General features: G+C 60.8%; 2 protein-coding genes across 3 annotated transcripts; one reads left to right on the forward strand and one right to left on the reverse strand.

The window, feature by feature from the left end:
* Window positions 1-1,425: 1,425 nt before the first annotated feature.
* Window positions 1,426-17,512, forward strand: LOC113407607 (transmembrane protein 150A-like). 2 transcript variants are annotated; one of them, XM_026656479.2, is made up of 7 exons: window positions 1,426-1,505; window positions 5,631-5,678; window positions 6,282-6,368; window positions 8,489-8,556; window positions 14,886-15,013; window positions 15,482-15,659; window positions 16,620-17,512. In XM_026656479.2, the coding sequence occupies exons 1-7, from the start codon at window positions 1,441-1,443 to the stop codon at window positions 16,859-16,861; spliced, it is 816 nt and encodes a 271-aa protein (XP_026512264.1). In that variant the 5' UTR covers window positions 1,426-1,440; the 3' UTR covers window positions 16,862-17,512. The 2 variants fall into 2 exon arrangements, with proteins under 2 accessions (XP_026512264.1, XP_026512268.1); XM_026656483.2 differs by lacking the exon at window positions 6,282-6,368.
* A 1,251-nt stretch (window positions 17,513-18,763) lies between these two features.
* Window positions 18,764-20,912, reverse strand: LOC112112044 (E3 ubiquitin-protein ligase RNF181). Its single transcript, XM_024207755.3, has 5 exons — window positions 20,803-20,912; window positions 20,549-20,682; window positions 20,084-20,199; window positions 19,775-19,849; window positions 18,764-19,129 (listed from the first exon to the last, which is right to left on the reverse strand). The coding sequence occupies exons 1-5, from the start codon at window positions 20,886-20,888 to the stop codon at window positions 19,070-19,072; spliced, it is 471 nt and encodes a 156-aa protein (XP_024063523.1). The 5' UTR covers window positions 20,889-20,912; the 3' UTR covers window positions 18,764-19,069.
* Window positions 20,913-20,928: the final 16 nt, after the last annotated feature.

The raw sequence follows: 20,928 nt of genomic DNA on the forward strand, positions 1-20,928 counted from the left end.
GCGCGGGCGCTGCAAGACCCTGGGTGGAGAAGCCGGGACCCACCCCGCCCCCCGCCGCCCCAGAGCTGGCAGCGCTGCAGGGTCCCTGCTGCACCAGCCCCGGGAACCCGGCAGCGGGGGGCCGAGACCGGCTTTGCTGGAATGACCCGGGAAACCTGGGGGGATCTAGCGCTGGCGGCGGCCCGGAGGTGCGGGATGAATGAAATGTTGCTGTCCCTGTCCCGAGCCCAGCCCGTAACCCTGATACTTGGCTGGGACGCGAAGCCTTGGGGTGTGTGGCCCCAGGGGCTGCCAGGGCCTGTCTTGTCAGGTAAATCGCCGTCCCCTCGTGGCAGCCGATCGGAAAGCGGCCAGGCACTGGCTGGGCCCTAGAAGCTGAATTCCAATCTCACTGCTAGACTAGGCGGGGTCCCTCCAGGCCAGGGGGATGGGGAGAGAGAGGCCTTGTCTCTGTACCCCCTGCTATGGGGAGAGCTTTGTTCTCCAGGGCTGCCTAGCCAGCCCAAGTCCCATGCAAGGAAGGAGCGAGTGCCAGAAAGTCTGTGTCCTTGAGCCCCTGGATCAGTGCGTGGGGAGGGTGCTAAGCAACAGGGCCAGGGATGGCCGCTAAGCTGGGCCCTTGGCTTTGAATCCAGCAGCATGAAGGAGAAGCGAATGTCCTGCTTCCTTGGCTGGAAGTGCACAAGGAGCTGGAAAGAGAAGGGGTGTGTGGCGTGCCTGTAGCTTTGAGGTGGGGGTGTGGCTTAGTGGCAGTGGGACTGTGTCAGTGGGAGGGGGGGTGTTGTATCAGTATGTGGTAATGCAGCTGTAGCACAAAGCGGGGGAGCACCCAGGAGCTGGCTGCCCAGGGGCACAGGAGAAGGGTGGGCTGGAAGAATCGGCAGCTGCCCTATGCCCAAGAGGGTCTCCCTGCCCCGGTGGAAGCATGGTCAGGAAGAACTGCCTGCTGCCATCCTGTGACACTTGCCATATGTCCCAGCATTGATATGCATTGTGCCCTGGCTGCAAGGTCAGGGGTGAGTGGGGGAGGGCTTTGTCGTGCTACCAGGGATTTGGTGGGAGAGCAGAGGTGGTGTGTACATTGGCTAGAGCCAGGGGGTGGGCCTAGGGACTCCTGGGTCGGTGGGTGGGATGATGGACACCTGCTGTCCAAGGGATGTGGCTGTTAAAGAGGAAAACAGTCCCAACCTGAGGGGCTCCAAGGTGGTGGTGACCCTCCCCCCCCCCCGTGTAACAGTAGGTCTGGCTGCTGTTGGTTGACATAGGCACCTCTCTCTCTCTCTCTCTCTCTCTCTCTCTTCCAGGCAGGTGCCTTCTGATGGTTCCGAGTGGAGGCCTTGTGTTGTAGCTGGTGCCCACCCGTCCCCCCTTCTCCCTTCCCTTCCCTCCTCATCTCCGAGTCCCCCCCAACACACACATGTTCTGTATCTGGACTCACTAATGACAGCCTGGATCATCCTCCCCATTAGCCTGTCCACCTTCTCCATCACTGGGATATGGATCGTGTAAGCAGCCACTTTGCTCTGGTTTGTGTAGTGATGTGGGGAGGGTGCTGGCTAACCAACAGGGGCTGGGATCTGGCTAATGAACAGGGTGCTCCAATAGCCATGAGATTGGGTGGCTAGCCCATGGGCTGCTTCCTCTGACAGTCTAAGCCCCAAACCAAGTGACTTTGAATCCAGTGAAGGGTAGGTTCCCGCCTCTCTGTGGGCTAACAACCCCTCCCTTTAGTAGCCTCCTATGCTATGAACTGATTGTTGCCACCATGTTTTACTTGAGTCTTGGATTCACTCCAGTTCTGCCCCCTCCTGGTGTAACAGTGGCTGGCGGCTCTTTGTGTCCCCAGCCCAGCTCGGACTCCAGGGTGGCAGCTGTCTGGGGTGCTGGTGGGGGGTCACGGAGTGAGCACTGAGGTTTGCTTTGTGATGGGGTGGGGAAAATGGAAAGGTGGGGTGTGATTGGGAGCAATTACTTTGGGAGGTGCAGATACCACTATTCCAGTGCTGGGGGCACCTCTGGGTCCCCTCTGAGCCCTGCCCCTCTGTGATCAGGGCATCAAACTGGCATAAGCTGTGTGATGAATCCTCAGTCGCCAGGCTCCATGAGCTGGGAGCCATAGCTACCTGTGGGCCTGGCCAACATCTTGCCGCTTACACTTCAGTGCGTTCCCCTTGCTGTAGCCCCTTGGCCTGTGTCTGACATGGGAGCCTGTGGGGGAGGGTTAACTGGATCCCCTTTGCACCAGGTAAATGGTGGTCACTACAGGGCTTAAATGGTGATCACTAGAGGGCTCAGCATTCATGTGTCTGACTCGTGATGTCTGCTGAGTTTGGCTTCAGGACTGGCCTTACGAGCCCAGAACGGGACTTCCTGCCTGCAGGTTGAGCGGCTCGAGGGCTGTGTTCCAACCCAGGGCAGCAAAGGGTCCACTGACGGCCACTCCTAAGGGGCGCAGTTCAGTGCTCCCGCGGGTACAGCCCTCTGGCACTTACCCCACTCATTGGGGCGGGGAGGGGGTAGCTACCGGCCAGTGTGTTTTCAGGCAGACCTAGATGCTAGTGGAGCTGGGTGGGGTCCCTCTCCTAATCCTCCCCAAGGTGGGGCTGGCATGTCTCCCACGGTCCTCAGCACGGCTGCCTTGACAATAGCCGCCCTCATCCTCATCTCTGAGAGAGCCCCAGTGTGTCCCTAACTCACCCTGCAGTACCAGGCTCCAGCCACTGGGGGGACCCTTGTCCTCATCCACATGGGCAGAGCCAGGGTCACCCCAAACCGTGTTGGGCTGAGTGCCCCTCTGCAGGAGGGGAGTCCCTGGGGGCTGCCGGTGCCAGGATTGAGGGGAGTAGCCTTGCAAAGCTGCCCATGAAACAGATGGGAATTCAGATGCAGAGTGCTAACCTAGGTGTAATCCCCTGGATCCGGCTGCTGCCTCACCTGCAGGGCCCCCTGCCCCATGAGGTCTCCACAGAGCCCGCTGGGGCAGGCTGGCCAGCCCGCCAGCCTTCCGGGACCCCATCACTGCCCCTGGGAGGCTCTTGCGCACGCTGGGTGCTTAGAGCAGCCAGCAGTTGTTGCTGATGGCTCCAGCCCTGGCCTGGGACCTCGGCAGTGAAGTGACAGCTTGGTTAAAGGCAGGGAGGTGGGAATTCGTTATAGATGGCGACCGGGGGCTTGTGCAGTTACACAGAGAGTAGGTCGGAGCCCCCTGTATCTCGCCCCCAGCTGCTCCTGGGGTTGGTGAAAGCCGCCCCCCCCCCCCCCCCCCCACACACCCACGCTCCCCCGGAGCCACTCGGGCGTTGCAGGGAGTGGGGAGGCTGTGCCAGTTTGGCCCAGTCTGGAGTGGCAGAAGCTCAGAAGGGCACGGGGTCGGGGGGGCCCTGCCAGGGCTCAGCACCAGCCGCTCTCACTGACTGTAACTGGAGGTGAGGACTCAGGACCCTGATGGGAAGCAGGGCCTGGTGAGAGCGGGGCGGAGGCAGGGCCCTCGGCCGGGGGGGCTGGCAGATGTGGTGTCAGGCCAGGCCATCAAGGTCAACCCCATCTGCTCCCCCAGTATAAGGAGGTATTGGGGAGGGGGCTGTGCTGGGGGCAGCTCTGCACCAGGTTGGGGAGGGGTCAAAGGCAGCTGGAGGCTCCTCAGAGCAGTTTGCCCCTGACTTTGCCTGTCAGGTGACCTCTGACCATACAGGGTCCTGGGCAAGGAGCGCAGGCCTCCGCATGCACCGGGAATGAGCCGGGCCTGGCTGCCCCCAGCAGCGTGGACACAAGGCTCAGCCCTTCACCCCTGCGGCTCCGCACGCGCCCTGCTCAGGAAGGGGTGGGGGTAGTGACAGAGTGGGGAGGGAGTCGCAGGCCGGGAGCTCAGCTGCCCCTCCCCTGCCAGCTCCCAGGCCTTTCTTGTGCTCTCTTGGGCCACGCTATCAAACCGTAGTGCCCCAGCCTTGCCAGTGCAGGAGTCTGGGCTCCACAAGGAGTCATGGCGGTGGCACTGCTGTGCCTTCAAACTGCCCCAAATCTGGCCCCCCAGCCCTGCTCCCCACAGAATAGCCCCTGGCCTGCATGCCCACTGGCCTGCCAGCCTGGATCATGGCTCTGAGCCGGTGCCCCCAGACTCCAGGAGCAGCCCCTCCCTGCCACCACCGCGGTGCTCTTTGCTCTAGCGTGATGGGCAGCTGGGGCAGTGCCCCCTCACCCAGGGCAACAAACGGGCTCTTCCACCCTTCTGCACCGGGGAGCCAATCTCTCCCCCAAGGCGGTTCTGCCCTGGGGTTTGGGCGGCGGGATCTGGGCTGTGAGCGTGGATGTTCTTGGCGCAGGCCCTGTGATGGCTGGCTGGAGCCCAGGGAGAATGGCTTGTCCCTGCGCTGGCACCGAAGGCGGCTGTTGAAGCTAAACAGCTGAGCGTGGCGGGACGAAGGGCACATTCCTTCATGTCGCCCTGGCTGCTGCTTGGCTCGGCTCCCTGGGCCGAGTGTGCGTCGCTCCACCAGCGGTCCAGATACCAGGCTGATCCGAGCCGTCGTGCTGCTGGGGGAAGGGGAGCTATGGGGAAAGTTGGGGACCTCTCAGAATTGCTGGTAACTTTCCAACCCCCCACTTGGTCTTTCCGAAGGTGAGACACCTGGGAGTGGCAGGGGAAGCCGACTCACAAGACTTCCACTTCCCCAGCTCACGCATGGCCATGCTCTGAAACGTCCTGGGGCACGTGCCCTGGTATCGGGTGTGCTGCGAAGCCAAGCAGATCCCAATCCCCGTTCTAGTGCCGTTCTGCTCCCCGAAGGGAGGATTTGGGGGGGATGGTCCTGCTGAGCCCAGTAACTCCCCTTAACCCTGCGGAGATACCACCCATGGCAGGGGCTGCTCCTTGGGCAGCATCGGGCAGCGAGGGGCCGAGCCATTTGGAGACCTCTGTGCACCCTGTCACCATGCAGGGCGGAAGCCAGTGAGGGAAGATCCCAGCGTTTGCAGAGGTTAGGAAAAATTTGTCTCTGCGCCTGTGACCCAAGGCTGCTTGATGGAGACTTACTCGGGGGACAAAGACTGAGCCCCCCAGTGCCGTGGCCGGTTGCTTTTCAGAGCAGAGCCCTGCATGCGGCGTTGGCTACGGAGCCCCTGGCTGCCAGCGCTGCAACAAGCACCAAAGAATGGAGCCGTTTGGTTCCCCCAGCAAAGTGTGAGCTGAGCAGCTCCCTGGGCTGGGCAGGGCACTGGCTCGTGTCCCTGGAGGGGTTTGCTGGGGTGAGTGGTGGTGCTAGGGGGCAGAGATAGCTGGGTATTTGGCCTGCGTGGTACAATGGGCAGGGCCTGTGTCATGTACCCCCAGGTGGGCTGGGTGAGGGGGTGTGGATGGCACTGCCAGGTCTCTCAGCCCCGGTGAGCTGGCCTTCCCGGTGCTGTGTCCATTCCCAGCATCCCCCGGGCTCTTCAGGGCACCTGTCCGGAGATGGCACCATTACCCAGGGCTTGGCTGTGGACACTGGATGCCTCTCAAGGGGTTCTTAAGTTGGGCTCCCCTGCTCCAGAGGCTGGGGAGGTGAGAAGGCTCCTATGGGGCAGGAGGCCAGGTAGGTGCATTAATTCCCCTTGCTAGTTCAGAGGTGTGGTGACCTTGGCTCTGCTCCTCGCAGGTACGCCATGGCAGTGATGAACCACCACGTGTGCCCCGTCGAGAACTGGTGAGCAGCAGCCCCCGTGGCTGGCAGTGCGTGGGCAGCCCCTGCCAGGCGCTGCGGCCCCACCCGCTTCCTTCCTTGCCCTGGCCAATTGTAGTACCTAATCTCTAACCAGTACGGTCAGGCTCCGGGGCCAGCCCCTGTGCTCCAGTCCAGCTCCTTGGCCTGGATCCGGAGTGCTGCCCCTGGGATGGGGAGAGCAGGGGGTGCCCAGGATGGTCCAGACCACCAGCTGCCTGGCTATAACCTTCCCCTGCCTGCCTAGTATGTGGGGCCTGGCGGCAGCCATGTTAAAAAGGCCCATTGTGGGGGAAGCAGTCCCTCTGTGCTGCCAGGGGAGGGTGCCAGGGCTTCTGGGCAGCCTGGAGGAGGTGGGGCCATGTCTCCAGGCCCCCAGGACAGGGAGAGGAGCCCGTATGGTCTCCCCTGTCTATGGAGGGCACCGTGCCCAGGGGTGGGTAATACGGACTATACCACTGCTCTGGGAAGCGGTAGGGCAGAGGTCAGTTGCTCCTGCCCCCCATGTCTGTTCCTAACTCCCCCCCTACCCCCGTGCTGTTCTGGCCCCTTTCATCCCCCTCCCCCCCACTTACCAATTGATTTCAGGTCCTACAACGAGTCATGCTCCTCCAGCCCTGCCAAGCATGGCTACCCCAAAAGCTGCTGCACCTTGGAAGATGTGCCTCTGATCAGGTGAGGCTGAAGCGGGGGTTGGTGTGAGTGGTACCTGGGGTCCATCGCGCTAGGGGCGTTATCCCACCCCGAGGAGCTTGCATGAGGCCAGAGGAGCTGCACCCTCTGCCCTAAGTGAGAGAGCTTCACAGCTCCTTCACCCCAGGGTAGCCCCAGCCTCGATGGCTGCCTCACTGTCAGTCTCCTCTTGCTGCCCGCTTCCCCCCCTCCATGTATCACTCAGGGCTGGGGGAAGGGGTGCCGTGGTGGCTGTTTGCTGGGCTCTCCGGAAGTGCCAGGTGCCCAGAGCCCTCTGGCAGCATGTGCTGGAATGAGCCATGGCCAAGCTGCCTTTGTGCAACAAGGAGATGGTGCTGTGGGCCACTCAACCCACAGCCGGGGGGCCCAGGTGGGCACCCACAGGCCTGATCCCACCCTGCTGGGGGCAGCAGTGCAAACCAGCCAGCTCACCCCTGAGCTGCAGGGCCGGCACTTCCACTAGGTGACCCTAGGCGGTCGCCTAGGGCGGCAGGATTTGGGGGGCAGTATTTTGCCACCCTTGGCAGAAATTCGGCGGCGGGGGGTCCTTCCGCTCCGGGTCTTTGGCGGCAATTCGGCGGCGGGTCCTTCACTTGCTCTGGGACTCGCTGCCGAAGTGCCCCGAAGACGTGGAGCAGAAGGACCCCCACCGCCAAATGCTCAGAGGAGGAGCACTGCTGCCTAGGGTGGCAAAAACCCTGGCGCCGCTCCTGCTGAGCTGTGGCCTTGCATCACGCCAAGTCACATGCAGCATGTGTGGCATGGTGGAGGGCGAGTCAAGGAGGGTGATAGGGGAGCAGCACACCTTGGGGGACCCAGGGCCTGGTGCAATATGTGCCATGTGTGACAGGTTCCCCCCAGGGTGCCACCTGGGGCTGGGGTACCACTGAGCCTCTGACCCACCAGCCTGGGCTTCCTCTCACACTGTGCTGCTGTGACAAGCTGCAAAGCCCCCCAAGCCTGCACTTTCACCAGCATTCACACAGGTGCAGTCACATGCAGGCTCTCTGACCACCAGCTTCTCAGCCTAGGCCCCCAGAGCAGTACCGTCCTGCCCTGCTCAAATCTGGCCAGTATATGGGTTTAATACCTGGTCCGCCGCTCCCTCAATGTGAAGAGGACCATGCACACTTGTGGTAACCAAGCTGAGATTTTTCCCCAGGTACCTTAGTCAAACGCACACTGGTTTAGATTAAAACTTAAAAGAAGTGTATGAATTACAGAAAGATAGATTTTAAGTGATTGTAAGTTATAGCAAACAGATCAAAGCAGGTTACCTAGCAAATAAACCAAACCACAAACTGAGCTTAACACACTAGATAGCTAGGATATGAATTAGCAAATTCTCACCCTGAGTAATAAACAGGCTGGCAGATTCTTAAGGCACAAGCTGCCTTGGCTTTGCAGCTTGGCTTTCCCCGGCTTTAATACACAGGCTAAAAATCCCTTAACCTGGGACCATCACTTCCCCCTGTTCAGTCTTTATTCGTCAGGTGTTTCCAGGTGTGTTGTCCTCTGGAGAGGTGAGGCCCCCTCATGTTGTCATTGCCCCTCTTTTAGATCTTCCCCCACACTTGCTGGAAAGCTCTCTTGCTGTGACCTGGGTCAGACAGCACTGCACAATGGGAACTATCTCTGAGAGGTTTCTGTTGCACGCAGTTCCTGGGGTAATCCTGGTGCTTGTGCAATTCTTCAGTAAGCCATTAACATTGTTTGGCCTTTTTACAGTTGTACCTGAAAGGCTGCTTGTGGGTGTTTTCAACCTCACAACATGTTTCCATAGCCAAACTTCACATACGCCGGTAGCACATACAGTCCAACGAGATATTATTGTTGAGCAGATCAAGACTTAGATCCCTCACAAGGCACACTTTGTGCAAAACAGAATAATTACATGACAGTGGTGAATATTGGGGTGCCAAGGTGTCACCATGCCCAGGAGGCACGTGAGGGCACAGCTGCCAGGAGCCAGGGAGGTGACCGGCCCAGAGGGGTGCTGGATGGGGGGTCACACCCACCCCCTTTCCATGCCCACCAGGGGGAGGCGTGTGCTGCTCCGATCATGTCCTGGCTTTGCTGACTGCTTTCTCCTTGCCCTGCAGTAAGTGTGGCACATATCCCCCTGAGAGCTGCCTCTTCAGCCTTATTGGGAACATCGGGGCTTTCATGGGTAAGTGTCCACCCCGCCTGGCCCACTGAGGAGCCGCTCTGTGCAGAGGGCCCCTCTCCTGCGACTGCCTTGGCCTGCTGGCCACATAGCCCGCACCAGGCTCAGCCTCCCTGCTGTGGGGCCGGATCTGGGGCTGCATTTGCTGATCTGGCTCGGTAGAGGGGACCCTTTGCTGTTCTGTCCCCAGCGCTGCCTCTGCATTGGACTGGGGCCCGACCTCCCCGCTGGGCAGGCAGCAGATCCCCACCGGGGCATGGAACGGGCTGCTCCCTTCCCAGGGCGGCTCAGTGGTGGGTGGAAGGTTTTCTTTGCAACAGAAGTGCTGGAAACTGTTTAAAAATGTTATGCTTGTGGGATATGCTGAGGACGTTGTCACGGACACACAGGTCATGCCCACTCTCTGAGCCTTTGCACGCCTGTCTCTCGCCGTGGGCCCCCTCAGAGAGTCCCCTCGCTCTGGACTCCCGGGGCCTCCACTCCCAGAGGGAATAATGCAACCCTGTTCTCTAGACCAGAGTGACTCAGCCAGCGTAGAATAGGAGGGTTTCTTGAGCATCTGAACACAGCATAGGAAACTCCCAGGGCCTCAGGCCTGGCCTCCCTCAGCCCAGCACATCCAAGTCTCCCCTGCATCCAGGTGGGCTCTGCCTGCTCCCCCTCTCCAGCCCAGAGCCCCCCTGCTTCCCAGCTGGGCATCTGAGATCACCGGCCCCAAGTCCCGCCTCTGTCCACTGTCTTCTATCCAGGTAAACAGGGTCACCTGGGCCTCCTCTCCTCTCTTCCGTTCTCTGGCTGGAACCGGCTGGTCAGGTCGCTGGTGTCCTCTCTTTATAGCTCATTGTCCTCCCACTGGCCAGAACGGCTGTGACTCCTGAGCTGGGCCTCCGGGTCACCAGTCACTGGGGTCTCCATTCTCCAGGCCATGGGCTGGGGTCCCAAGTTCCGTGGCTGGTCCTCTGTAACAACAAACTCCCTCTCCCCTCACCTTCTTAAACCAGTAACCCCCAGGAAAACTGCATCCCACCCCCTCTGCATGAAAACCATCAGAAAAAAACAAGACCCCCCCCCCCACTTCATCACAGGATCCCCCAGCCTAGGGAGTTGGGTCTGTCACTGCCAATCCTGTGGCCTCAGGAGCTGCTGTGGCTCAGAGCCCTCACCCCAGTAGCCAGCCCATAAGTGTAAAGGTCTTAGCCAGGCCCATGGAAGCCAGGGTATGTCTTTTATGGTGATCCCTACTGCCCTGCAGGTCCCCCTGGGCCTCCCCAAGTTCTTAACTACCAGACACTTTCCCTTCTGGTTTGTCATCCCCAGAGGTGTGAACCCAGCTCCCCAGTCACTGTGGTGGACACTCCATGCAGGTTGCACACTAGCGAGCTGGTGGGGGTGAAAATAACCAGTTGATTTAATAGACCCCCCCCCAGATTCAGAGATGAGATAGCAAGGGACTGAACAGCTTCCCCTGGCCCAGTCAACATCTGCAGGCTTTCCACTGGCTCCCCGCATGCCCCTGCCACAGGCTCCAGCGCTCAGGCGGCCCCTCGAGCTCTGGGGGCCTTCCATTGGGGGAGGGTGGGGGGGTTTCTCATCAGTCACTATCAATACGCACAGTGGGGGTGTGATGGGTTCCTCGTAGGGTGCCACCTGGAAGTGGGGTGCCCCTGACCCACCAGCCTGGGCTCCCTTTACCTAGTACTGCTGTGACCAGCCTGTCAAGCCCTCTCCCAGGCTCCAGCACACATACAGGTAGGGACACACCCAGCTGCTGAACATCTGGAAAAGGGGGTAAACAGTGAGGTGGTGAAATTTGCAGAACTACTCAAGATAGTTAAGTCCAAAGCAGACTGAGAAGAGAATCTCACAAAACTGGGTGACTGGGCAACAAAGGGGCAGATGAAATTCAATGTTGATAAATGCAAAGTAAGGCACATTGGAAAACATCCCAACTATACATATAAAATGAGGGGGTCTAAATTAGCTGTTACCACTCAAGAAAGAGATCTTGGAGTCCATGAGTGGTGGGTATCGTAGGCATGGGAAGGCCAAACAGCCTGATGTCCCCGGCCCATGCTCCACTCCCATACCCCACTCTGCCTGCTGTTCCCTGCGGCAGGCAGGTTGGGGCCCGCTCGCCCTTGGGCCTGGGCCCGGGCCCACCCCAACCGAGCTGTCTGCCCACCCAGTGCTGGAGCCAGCAGCTCTGCTGGGAGGTGCCTTCACAGGCAGGGGGGCATGCCGGCCAGGGGTCGGGCCCAGCAGTGGGGTGCTCTGAGTGGGGGCTGGGTTCTGGTGGGCACAGAAGGGCAGGGCTGGGGGGCTAGCCTCCCCAAGTCAGGGGTTTACCCACCACCCATGTTGGAATCATTGCAGTTAGTTCTCTTAAAAACATCACTCAATGTGCAGCGGCAGTCAAAAATGCTAACAATGTTGGGAATCATTAAGAGAGGGACAGATAATAAGACAGAAAATATCATATTTCCTCTATATAAATCCATGGTATACTCACATCTTAAATACTGTGTGTGGGTTGCCCATCTCAAAAAAGATATATTGGAATTGGAAAAGGTTCAGAAAAGGGCAACAAAAATGATTAGGGGTAAGGAACAGCTTCTGTATGAGGAGAGATTAATAAGACTGGGACTTTTCAGCTTGGAAAAGAGATGGCCAAGGGGGGATATGATAGAGGTCTATAAAATCATGACCGGTGTGGAGAAAGTAAAGAAGGAAGTGTTATTTACTCCTCATAACACAAGAATGAGGGGTCACCAAATGAAAATAGGCAGGTTTAAAACAAACAAAAGGAAGTATTTTTTCACACAACACACAGTCAACCTGTGGAACTCCTTGCCAGAGGATGTTGTTAAGGCCAAGACTATAACAGGGTTCAAAAAAGAGCTAGATAAGTTCATGGAGGAATAGGTCCATCAATGGCTATTAGGCAGGATGGGCAGGAATGGTGTCCTTAGTGTCTGTTTGCCAGAAGCTGGGAATGAGTGAGAGGGGATTGATCCAGTGGTGAGCTGGAGCCAGTTCCCACCGGTTCGCAGGAACCCGTTGTTAAATTTAGAAGCCCTTTTAGAACTGGTTGTTCCAGGACAACCGGTTCTAAAAGGGCTTTTAAATTTAACAAAAGCTTCGGCAGCTGTCCATCCTGTCCCCAGCCCCAGCTCACTTCCCCCTTCCCCCCCCCCGAACGCTCCGCCCCCCTTCTCCTCCTCCTCCCCTGCTTCCCGCGAATCAGATATTCGCGGGAAGCCTGAAACAAGCAGCAGGCAGGTAAACTGGGGTGGGGATGTGTGAGGAGGGCTCTAGAGAGGCGTGGCGTGGCCCAGTCCAGCTCCGGCCAAGCAGCTCCCTCCGGCCTGGCCCCCCGGCCCCGCCGAGCGCCCCAGCCCGGTCCTGGCCACGGCCGAGCACCCCCGGCCCCAGCGGTGCTGGCCCCGAGCGGCTCCGGCCTGGCCCTGCTCGGGCCCCGCGGCACCAGCACCGGCCCCGGCTGAGCGGCTCGGGCCTGGCTTAGTTTGGCTTGGGCCCCGCGGTCCCGGCCGAGCGGCTCCGGGCCAGCTTGGCTTGGGCCCTGCGGCGCCGGCCCGGGCCCGGCCCCGGCCGAGCGGCTCTAGGCAGCGCGGTCAGGGGGCAGGGAGGGGGTTTTGGAAGAGGGCAGGGGAGTTCGAGGGGTTGTGGGGGGGTGGATAGGGGTTGGGGTGGTCAGAGGGCAGGGAACTGAATGGGGGCAAGGGTCCCAGAGGCAGTCAGGAAGGAGCAGGGGTTGGATGGGGCGGTGGGGGGCAATCAGGGGCAGGGGTTCCGGGGGCATTTGGGGACAGAGAGAAGGGGTGGTTGGATGGGGCAGGGGTCCTGGGGGGCCATCAGGAATGAGAGGAGGGGTTGGATGGGGCGGCAGGGGGCAGTCAGGGGACACGGAACGGGGGTGGATGGGGCAGGGGTCCCGGGTGGGGGGGCGTCAAGGTACGTGGGGGGTTGGATGGGGCAGGAGTCCCTGGGGGGGCACAACCCCCTCATGGGGTGAGGAGGAGGGAACCTGTTGTTAATATTTTGGCAGCTCATCACTGGATGGATCACTTGATGATTCCCTGTTCTGTTCATTCCCTCTGGGGAACCTGGGATTGGCCACCGTCGGCAGACAGGACACTGGGCTAGATGGACATTTGGTCTGACCCAGTATGGCTGTTCTTATGTTCATACATATGCTGTGATCAGCTCTGCAGGGGGAGACTACAGCTAAGGAACTGCCCAGCTGCTCAAGTGCACAGCCCCCTCGAGAGTGTAAACTCCAAATTATACCATCTTACATGGCACAGAGAACTGTACAGCGTAAGCTCATGAAATCGCCCCCTCCCTCAATGTGGAGAAGGATATGTAACAGCTTTCTGCCCCAAGTTAGGACTCCCCACACTGGTTTTAGATAAAGCAAAAACAAGTTTATTAACTACAAAAGATAGATGTTAAGTGATTATAAGGGATAGCAAACAGATCAAAGCACATTACCTAGCAAACAAACAAAACCTGCAAACTAAGCTTAATATACTAAAGAGATTGGATATGAGTAGCAACTTCTCACCCCAGGTGATGGTTCAAGCAGGCTGCAGAGATTCTTAAGGGGCCAGCTGCACTTGCTTACAGCTTAAAAGCCCCTCTAGCCTGTGTCCAGCACTTAGGGTGACCAGATGTCCCGATTTTATAGGGACAGTCCTGATTTTTGGGTCTTTTTCTTATATAGGCTCCTACTCCCCCCCCCCGCCCCCGTCCTGATTTTTCACACTTGCTGTCTGGTCACCCTACCAGCACTTCCCCCAGTTCAGTCTTTGGTCCTCGGGTGTTTCCAAGAGTCTCTTGGGGGAAGTCCGTGAAGAACCCTGATGATGTCACCCCCCTGCCTTAAGTAGCTTTTGCATATGGTGGGAACCCTTTGTCTCCAAGCTTGGTTCCCATGCCTTTCAGTGGGAAAACACTGGGATTCCAAGATGGAGTCCTGCACCAGGTGACCTATCCCTGTAGTGCCACAGCAGCCATTGCTCAGAGGCCATTTGTAGCATCCTCAGGAAGACCCTCAGGTGGGGAATAAGCGCCTTCTAAGGCCTATTGTTCTCCTTAATGATTCATTAATTTGAATGGGCCCTTCCCAGCCAGCCATCTAGACGAGTGATTTTCAAACTGCGGGTCTCGACCCAGTACTGTTAAAAGTCCCATCAGTGGTGCTGCCTGGCTAAGGTAGGCTAGTCCCTACCTGTTCTGACACCGAGCTGTGCCCCGGAAGTGGCCAGCAGGTCCAGCTCCTAGGTGGGGGGAGCCACCGGGCTCTGCCTTCTGCCCCCGCCCCAAGCACCGGCTCTGCACTCCCGGCCAATGGGAGCTGGGGGGGGTGCCTGTGGGCGAGAGCTGTATGGAGCCGCTTGTGCACCTCTGCCTAGGAGCTGGACCTGCTGCTGGCCGCTTCCGGGGTGCAGCGCGGTCCGCAGTGCCAGGACAGGCAGGAAGCCTGCCTTAGCACCCCTGCTGCACCGCTGACCTGACGCTGCCCGAGGTAACCCCGAGCCCCAGTCCCCTGCCCAGCCCTGAGCCCCCCAAACCTGGAGCCCCTTCCTGCACCCCAAACCCCTTGTCCATGGCCCCACCCCAGAGCCTGCACCCCCAGCCCAGGGCCACCTCCTGCACCCCAACCCCTTGCCCCAGCCCTGAGCCCCTCCCACACCCCAAACCCCTCATCCCCAGCTCTGTTCGGTTGCGGGCATCAACAATTTTCTTTAACTGGGTGCCCAGAAAAAAAGTTTGAAAACCACTGCCCTAGTGGGCGTTCCCCAAGTGTAAACACATTTGTAATACAGATACACAGTCAATATTTTGCAATTCAGATACAGAAATGATCCATGCACACAAGTAGGATAATCATATTCAGTAAAGCAGAACCTTTCCAATGACCCTCCCATGCCTTATCTGGCATACAATCGATCAGAATTGGGCTGGAATGCTCCTCGCTCTGAAGAATACGGGGTGCAGTGTCCCAGGAGCGATCCCCAGGTGCCTCGTTTCAGTGGCGTTAATGGCCCTGGGGTCTGCGAGGGCTTGTTGCTGTGGCTGGGTTTGTGAGCACAGCTGGCTTGGGGGCACCTCCCCCAGCTGGCTGCGAGGTGGAGCTGACGGTTCCCAGCCCGCTTCTCTAGCCCCACACACCTCACGTCAGAGCCACGGCCCAGCCAGGCAGCTGGAGTCCCGGAGGGGGAGCGCCCCATGGCTCCTGGTGTGTCTGGGGTCCTCTGGGTGTGGGGGGAGGTAGCCCCCAGCCCTGCTAACAGTCTGTCTCTCGGCAGTGGTGCTGATCTGCTTCCTGCGCTACGGGCAGCTGATTGAGCAGAGCCACCGCTCCTGGGTCAACACGACAGCGCTTGTCGCGGGCTGCACCAACGCTGCCGGCCTCGTCGTGGTTGGCAACTTCCAGGTGGGCTGGGCAGGAGCCGCCCTGCTTGGGCCAGCACCTGGCAGGGGCCAGGCTCTTCTCCTGCCCTGGCACCCTCAGCCTCTCTACCCATGGGTGCCATGTGGCCCCTGTCCCCTGTACCCTAAGCTAGCTGTGATGTCCCTTTGCTGGGGGGAGGCTGCTGCCTGTCTGGCCATGGGGGGAGGAGGGGGCAGATGCTAGCTCCCCAGAAGGGCTGGGTGAGGAGAGAGGAAGGGGCTTGGCAGCTGTGGAGTGGGGCATGTCTGGGGCATGCGGGGTGATAGGGAAACAGCGCAGAATGGGAGGAGCTACTGGGGTGCAGAAGAAGCAAGCCTGGGACGGGGGGGGAGGGGGGTTGTGTAGGGCCCCTGTGGTGTGAGATCAGCCAGGCTGAACTGGGAGGGGGGAAGGGGGGGCCTGAGGGGCAGGAATGGCCCAGGCTCACTGCTGTCCCTCCCTCTATCCCAGGTGGACAACGCCAAGTCCCTGCACTACATCGGGGCGGGCATCGCCTTCCCGGCCGGGCTGCTCTTCGTCTGCCTCCAGTGCATCCTCACCTACCACACTGCCATCAGCGCCCTGGACGGCTGGATGGCGCACCTCCGTGTCTCGCTCACCGGCGTGGCCTTAATCGCCCTCGTCCTCAGTATCCTTCCGGCTGCGGGTTCCCAGCCACCCGCCTGGCCCCCTTGCCACCCAGAAGGCACAGGGCACTAACCCCCGCTCGACATCCATGAACGTCACCTAGGTAACCGCGAGGCTGTGCCCTGCAGGCCGCACCAGGGAGCCTGCTGCCAGCTCTGAGCTAACGCAGCTGCCCCATGTTTGATCGCTGGGCCCGATGTCCCCCCGTGTCCTCAGAGAGCAGGGTAGTTCCCAGGGCTTGAGCAGAACATCAGGCTCTCCCTACTGCAGGGTAGGGGCATCACCTGGGGCCACGTCTGCTGCTGAAGGGGCTATAAACTGGCAGCCCCTCTCTGCGCCTCAAACGGGACAGCCTAGCACAGACACTGGGAAGGGCTGTGGCATATGGTACCCTCTACAGCTCTGCCTGGCTGACCTCCCTGGTGCCAGGGTGCCCCCAGCATGCCAGGGGCTGGCCCTCTCCTGCTGTACTGATGATACATGGCAGGGTCCCCTGCCCCAGGCCTCACCTGTACCCACAGCCTCTAGCACTAGTGATCAGGGGCTGTGTGTGCCACCCTGCAGGCAGCACAGGGTTAAAGATACCCATTTGCCTGAGGCTAGAGCCACCCCCCCCCCCCCCATGGGCACCTCCTGCGGACAGGCTGGGGGTGGGGGGAGTGAGCTTGAGGGTGGCCAGGCTTGGGGGCAGGGAAGGTTCATAAGGGTCATGCCAGGTGTGAGCTGGCCCAGGGGCCTTCTGGCATGCCTCCCCTCCTCCTGCAGTGGGGGTATGGGGGTGGTGTCTGGAGTCAGTCCCCAGGGGGAGGGGAATGAGTGAAGCTGGTGCCCCTTCCCCCCATGGTTTGGGGGGGAGGGACAGGACTCCAAGTCAGTGTGCAGGGTGGGGAGTGGGGTCTCTGTGACTCCACCCTCTGCTGAGGCCACACCCAGTGGGTGCCTTTCCTTAGCCAGCCCCTAGGCGGTGTCTTCTTCATCCACGAGAGCCCCCTGCTGCAACACCTGGCGGCCGTCTGCGAGTGGGTCTTCGTCATCGACATGCTGGTCTTCTACGGCACCTTCGCCTACGACTTCGGGGCCGTCTCCACCGACACCCTGGTGACGGCGCTGCAGAGGGCCAGCAGCCGGGGCTGCAAGTCGCCCGGCGGCAGCAGCACCTCCACCCACCTCAACTGCACCCCTGAGAGCATCGCCATGATCTGAGCAGGGGCTCCCCTCCCCCCTCTTTGATTTTATACCAAAAAACATTTTTTAAAGGAAAACACAGTATTGGGGCTGCCCCCCACAGCAGGGCCGTGCCCAGCAGCCCTCCCTGCTGGCCAGCCTAGCTGCTGCATCGATGGCCAAAGGGTGCCCTCGGGTGGGGCCGCCAGCCTTCTCCAACCCCGGGCTGGCTCCCGCAGGCCCTCACTCCCTCTGCAGATCAGACCCCTGCCGGCAGCAGCTGCTCAGGGAAAGGAGACCGGAGCTGGCTGCAGGGCACGACTGCTCATGCTGCTCTGCTGGGGGCTTTACTACCCCCGTCGGAGCAGCCTCTCCTGGCCGGGAGCCCTCTGCACAGGTTCCCTTGCTCAAGCCCCTGCCCCATTCAGGAAGGATTTGGGGTAACCCCACAGCAAAGTGGGGGACACACACACAGGGCTGTTCGATGGTGTCTGACCTTTGGAGGGAGGGTCTTTTCTCCCCCACCCATTAACCCCTCTCCTTCCTCTCCCCGTCCTGGGGGAGGTCTTGGCAGTGGGATGGGGGATGACGTGGCAGGGGGCAGAGAGCCTCGATCCCCATCCTTCTGAGCCGGTTTCTTTGGGTAAACCGGATTGGTATTTTTAGTACTTTTTATATCTCTAAGGTGTATAAAGAGACTTGTATTGGAGCAGGGTGTGCTGCCTGGTCACTGCGGAGCTCCCTGCGGAGGAGCCCTGCATACCTGCCCGGGGTTGGCAGGGCTGTGCTGCCCACTGGGCCAGCCTTGGGCATGGACGACCAGGGCCTGGTTCCCCCCTTGCTCATGACACCTCGGGGCCCCTGTGGCAGGTGGCTGCCCCCTGCAGGCCATGGGAGCTGCCCCACACGCCCCAGGGGCAAGCCCTCTCCTTGCGTAAGTGGGGTGGTCTGCTGCAGCTGGCTGGTTACTGAGCTGGGCCGGAGCGGGGGCCACCCACCAGCTTTTCATCCTTCATGGCCGTGCCCTCCCTGCCTCCCTCAGCTGGGCTTCCATTGCTGGGGAGCATAACCCCACTGGAGACCAGGATTCTTCCACTGCCCCCCAGCTGGGTGCTCCTGCCTGGGGGTGAGCAGAGAGTCCTGGGCCACACCAGGGACAACTTCTGTTAGTCTCAAAGGTGCCACAGGACCCTCTGTTGCTTTTTACAGATTCAGACTAACACGGCTACCCCTCTGATACTTGACACCAGGGACAACGTTGCCCAAATCCCTTTTCCATCAAGCTGGGGTGGGGGGGTAGCTGAATCCAAGAGAGGGTCCCCTGGGGCCAGCTGGGCTCCAGCTCCCCCTAACTGGGGAGGGGTGTCACACCAGCAGCCCCATTAAACACAGATTATGGGGAAACAGCCCGAATCCCCTGGCCCTCCCAGCCCCAGCTGTTCTGAGCCCAGTGCTGGTAGGGAGCAGGGAACACTGGGGCTGATCAGCAAAGGAGCCCCATTTACTTCAGGGGACACCCCACCACCACCCCCCTCCTGGCACCAGCAACATGCTGTGATCTCCCTCTGAACAGCAGGGAGGGCCTGCCCCAGCCTGGCCTGCTATTGCCCCACCACTGGGGGAGCTAGAGCCAGGGGCCCTGGGACAGCGATTGGGGAGGGAGTTCAGCCCCCAGGCATGTCCCAGGCAGCCAGCTGGCTGTGGGGACTCTTGCAGGGGCCAAGGCTTAGGGCCCAGGGCAGGGTCCAGCACCCACCTGCATGGGAATGAAAGACAGACCCCCCCTCCTGGCCTTCCTCTACCTAGCACAGTCATTTCCCGCCCCCCCATTCCCTGGCTCCCCCACAGAGATGGTTCCATACCCCAAGCCCTCATCCCTCTGAAACCACCCCCCCCCCCAGCTCCTTTCACTCCCCAGTGATGCCCCATAAACATTCTGGGTCAGAGAAAAACAGCTTTAATCAGCCTGGGGAGATGGCTGGACGGGGGGGAGGGGGGGTTAGTCAGTTACTCCTGCCCCTGTGGTGATCCCACAGCGAAGTGGGGGAGATGCCGAGGGCTGTTCCATGGGGATGCTGGGGCTGGTCAGCAAAGGAGGGGCCCTGTCTATGTCAGGACACCCCCTGCGGACCCAGCTCTGGAATGTATCCACCCTGATGGGTCACCCCCACTGACCCTGAGAGCCCCCCACCCAGAGAGGGCATCCAATGCCCCAGGCAGGCAGGGGCCAAGGTGGGGCCCCCCCGGTCACGTGTACATGGCCCCATGCAGGTACTCCAGACGGTGCTCACGCTGCTGCCTCCGCACCTGAAACATACCAGGGCAGGCAGTGGTAAAGGCGAGCATCACCTGCCCCACCTAACACATTGCCCCCCTCCCCCCCCCCAGCACAGGCAGCAGGAGGCCCCGGTACCCACCACGTTCCCCTCCCTCGCTGGGCAGTCTGCTGGGGCCCACGGCCAGACAGGGTGCTAAGTATCGGGCTTTAGCAACACGTCACTGCGATTACCATCACACTTCAGGCCTGACCCCCCCACCACCATCATCATCCGGTGCAGCCAGACGAGGCCCTGGGCTGCCACCTCCAGCCTCTTCCCCAGGCATTGGGTGCCCTGTGACAAACATACCCACGGCCGGCCAGGCAGGCTCAGTTCTGGGCTGGAACGGCGGGGGGGCTGCGGGTCAGCAGGGAGGGGCACCAGCAGAGCTACCAGGGATGGGGAAAACTGGCACTGCTCCACCCGAATTACACCTCAGCCCAGCAGGCCCTGAATTCTCCCCCCTTCCTGGGCTCAGCGTTCAATTTTCTAATGCTTTGCTCCCCAGCCACTTGGCTTTAACCATTTAATGGCAGGAACAGAGTCTTTCCGTGTGCACCCGCCCCTGCAGCGGGACCCCACACTGCCCACCCCTGGCTCCCTGCAGGGGGCTGCGTGGTAACAAGCATCCCACCTTGTCTTTCTTGTACTCTTCGTACTCCTGGTCATCCGTGGGCAGCTCGTGGCGGCACAGGGGACAGGAGTTGGTCTGGGGAAGAGAAGAGAAATCTCGCTGACGCACCGTCCCCTCGCCTACCCTGGCACCTGCAGCCCCAGACCTTTCGGGCATCTCCTTGGCGCTGCCAATTCAGCAGACGGTCACCTCCCATTGTTTCTGCTTTCAGTGGCCTGGCTACAGCCAGCAGCTCGAAAGGGGCCAGCCCCAGCCAGGGGAGGGGAAGCACAGCTGGCCCTGCAGGCTTGTGAAAGGAGTGGCACCTACCTTCCCCAGCCAGGGCAGGATGCAGCCCGAGTGGAAGAGATGCTCACAGGGCATCTTCCTGGCCCCCTCATCCTCCTCGAACTCCAGCAGGCACACGGGGCATTTCAGCCCTTTGTCTGGGCAGCAGCACCGCGCGGCGGGCAGGGGAGAGAGAAAAGCATCAGGCTCATCCCGCCCACTCCCGGACCCGACGCCCCAGGACTCCGTGGAAACGGGCACCAGGACCTCGTCCTGAGCGCCACGGTCCGGCACTGACCCACCCCGCGGGAAGGGAAGCAGAGACCCCGAGTGCGGACTCAGTAAAGCGTTTCTGTCAGCCGGACACCTGGGTCCAATCCTTGGTCTCATTCAGGGGCGAGGGGGCACACGGCACTCCTCGGGGGGAGGGGGGGGGGCAATGGGGCGGGGCACCAGCAGAGCCCCCAAGCTGCCAAGGCCCTGACCGGGGGGAGGGGACTCCCTCACCTGCCTGGTCCGGCGTCACCCGCACCGTGGGGAGGCTCAACACGGCCCGGCGGGCGGCCGGCGGGGGCAGTCGCTGATCCCAGTCGGTGAAGTCCACGGAGCCCAGGTCGATCTGCTGCCCATTGAACAGAGTCCTGCGGGGAGAAGCCGGTCAGGGGCGGGGCCAGGCTCCTGCGGGGGGGCACGTTCCCTGACCCCCCGGGGTACACGCGCCCCGCCCCCCGGGGCTGCACCCCCCCGGGCCCCGCCCTCACCGGGCGAGCTCCAGCAGCACGTTCTCCCGGGCGCGCTCCGCGGGCTCGCCGGGCTCGCAGTTGTGCTCCTCGAAGTAGGAAGCCATCGGGGCCAGTGACTCTCAGCCCGGCCCGGCCCAATGGCCT

Source organism: Terrapene carolina, unplaced genomic scaffold (assembly GCF_002925995.2).
Source record: "Terrapene carolina triunguis isolate 2854851 unplaced genomic scaffold, T_m_triunguis-2.0 Scaffold49, whole genome shotgun sequence".
Classification (NCBI taxonomy): Eukaryota; Metazoa; Chordata; order Testudines; family Emydidae; genus Terrapene; species Terrapene triunguis.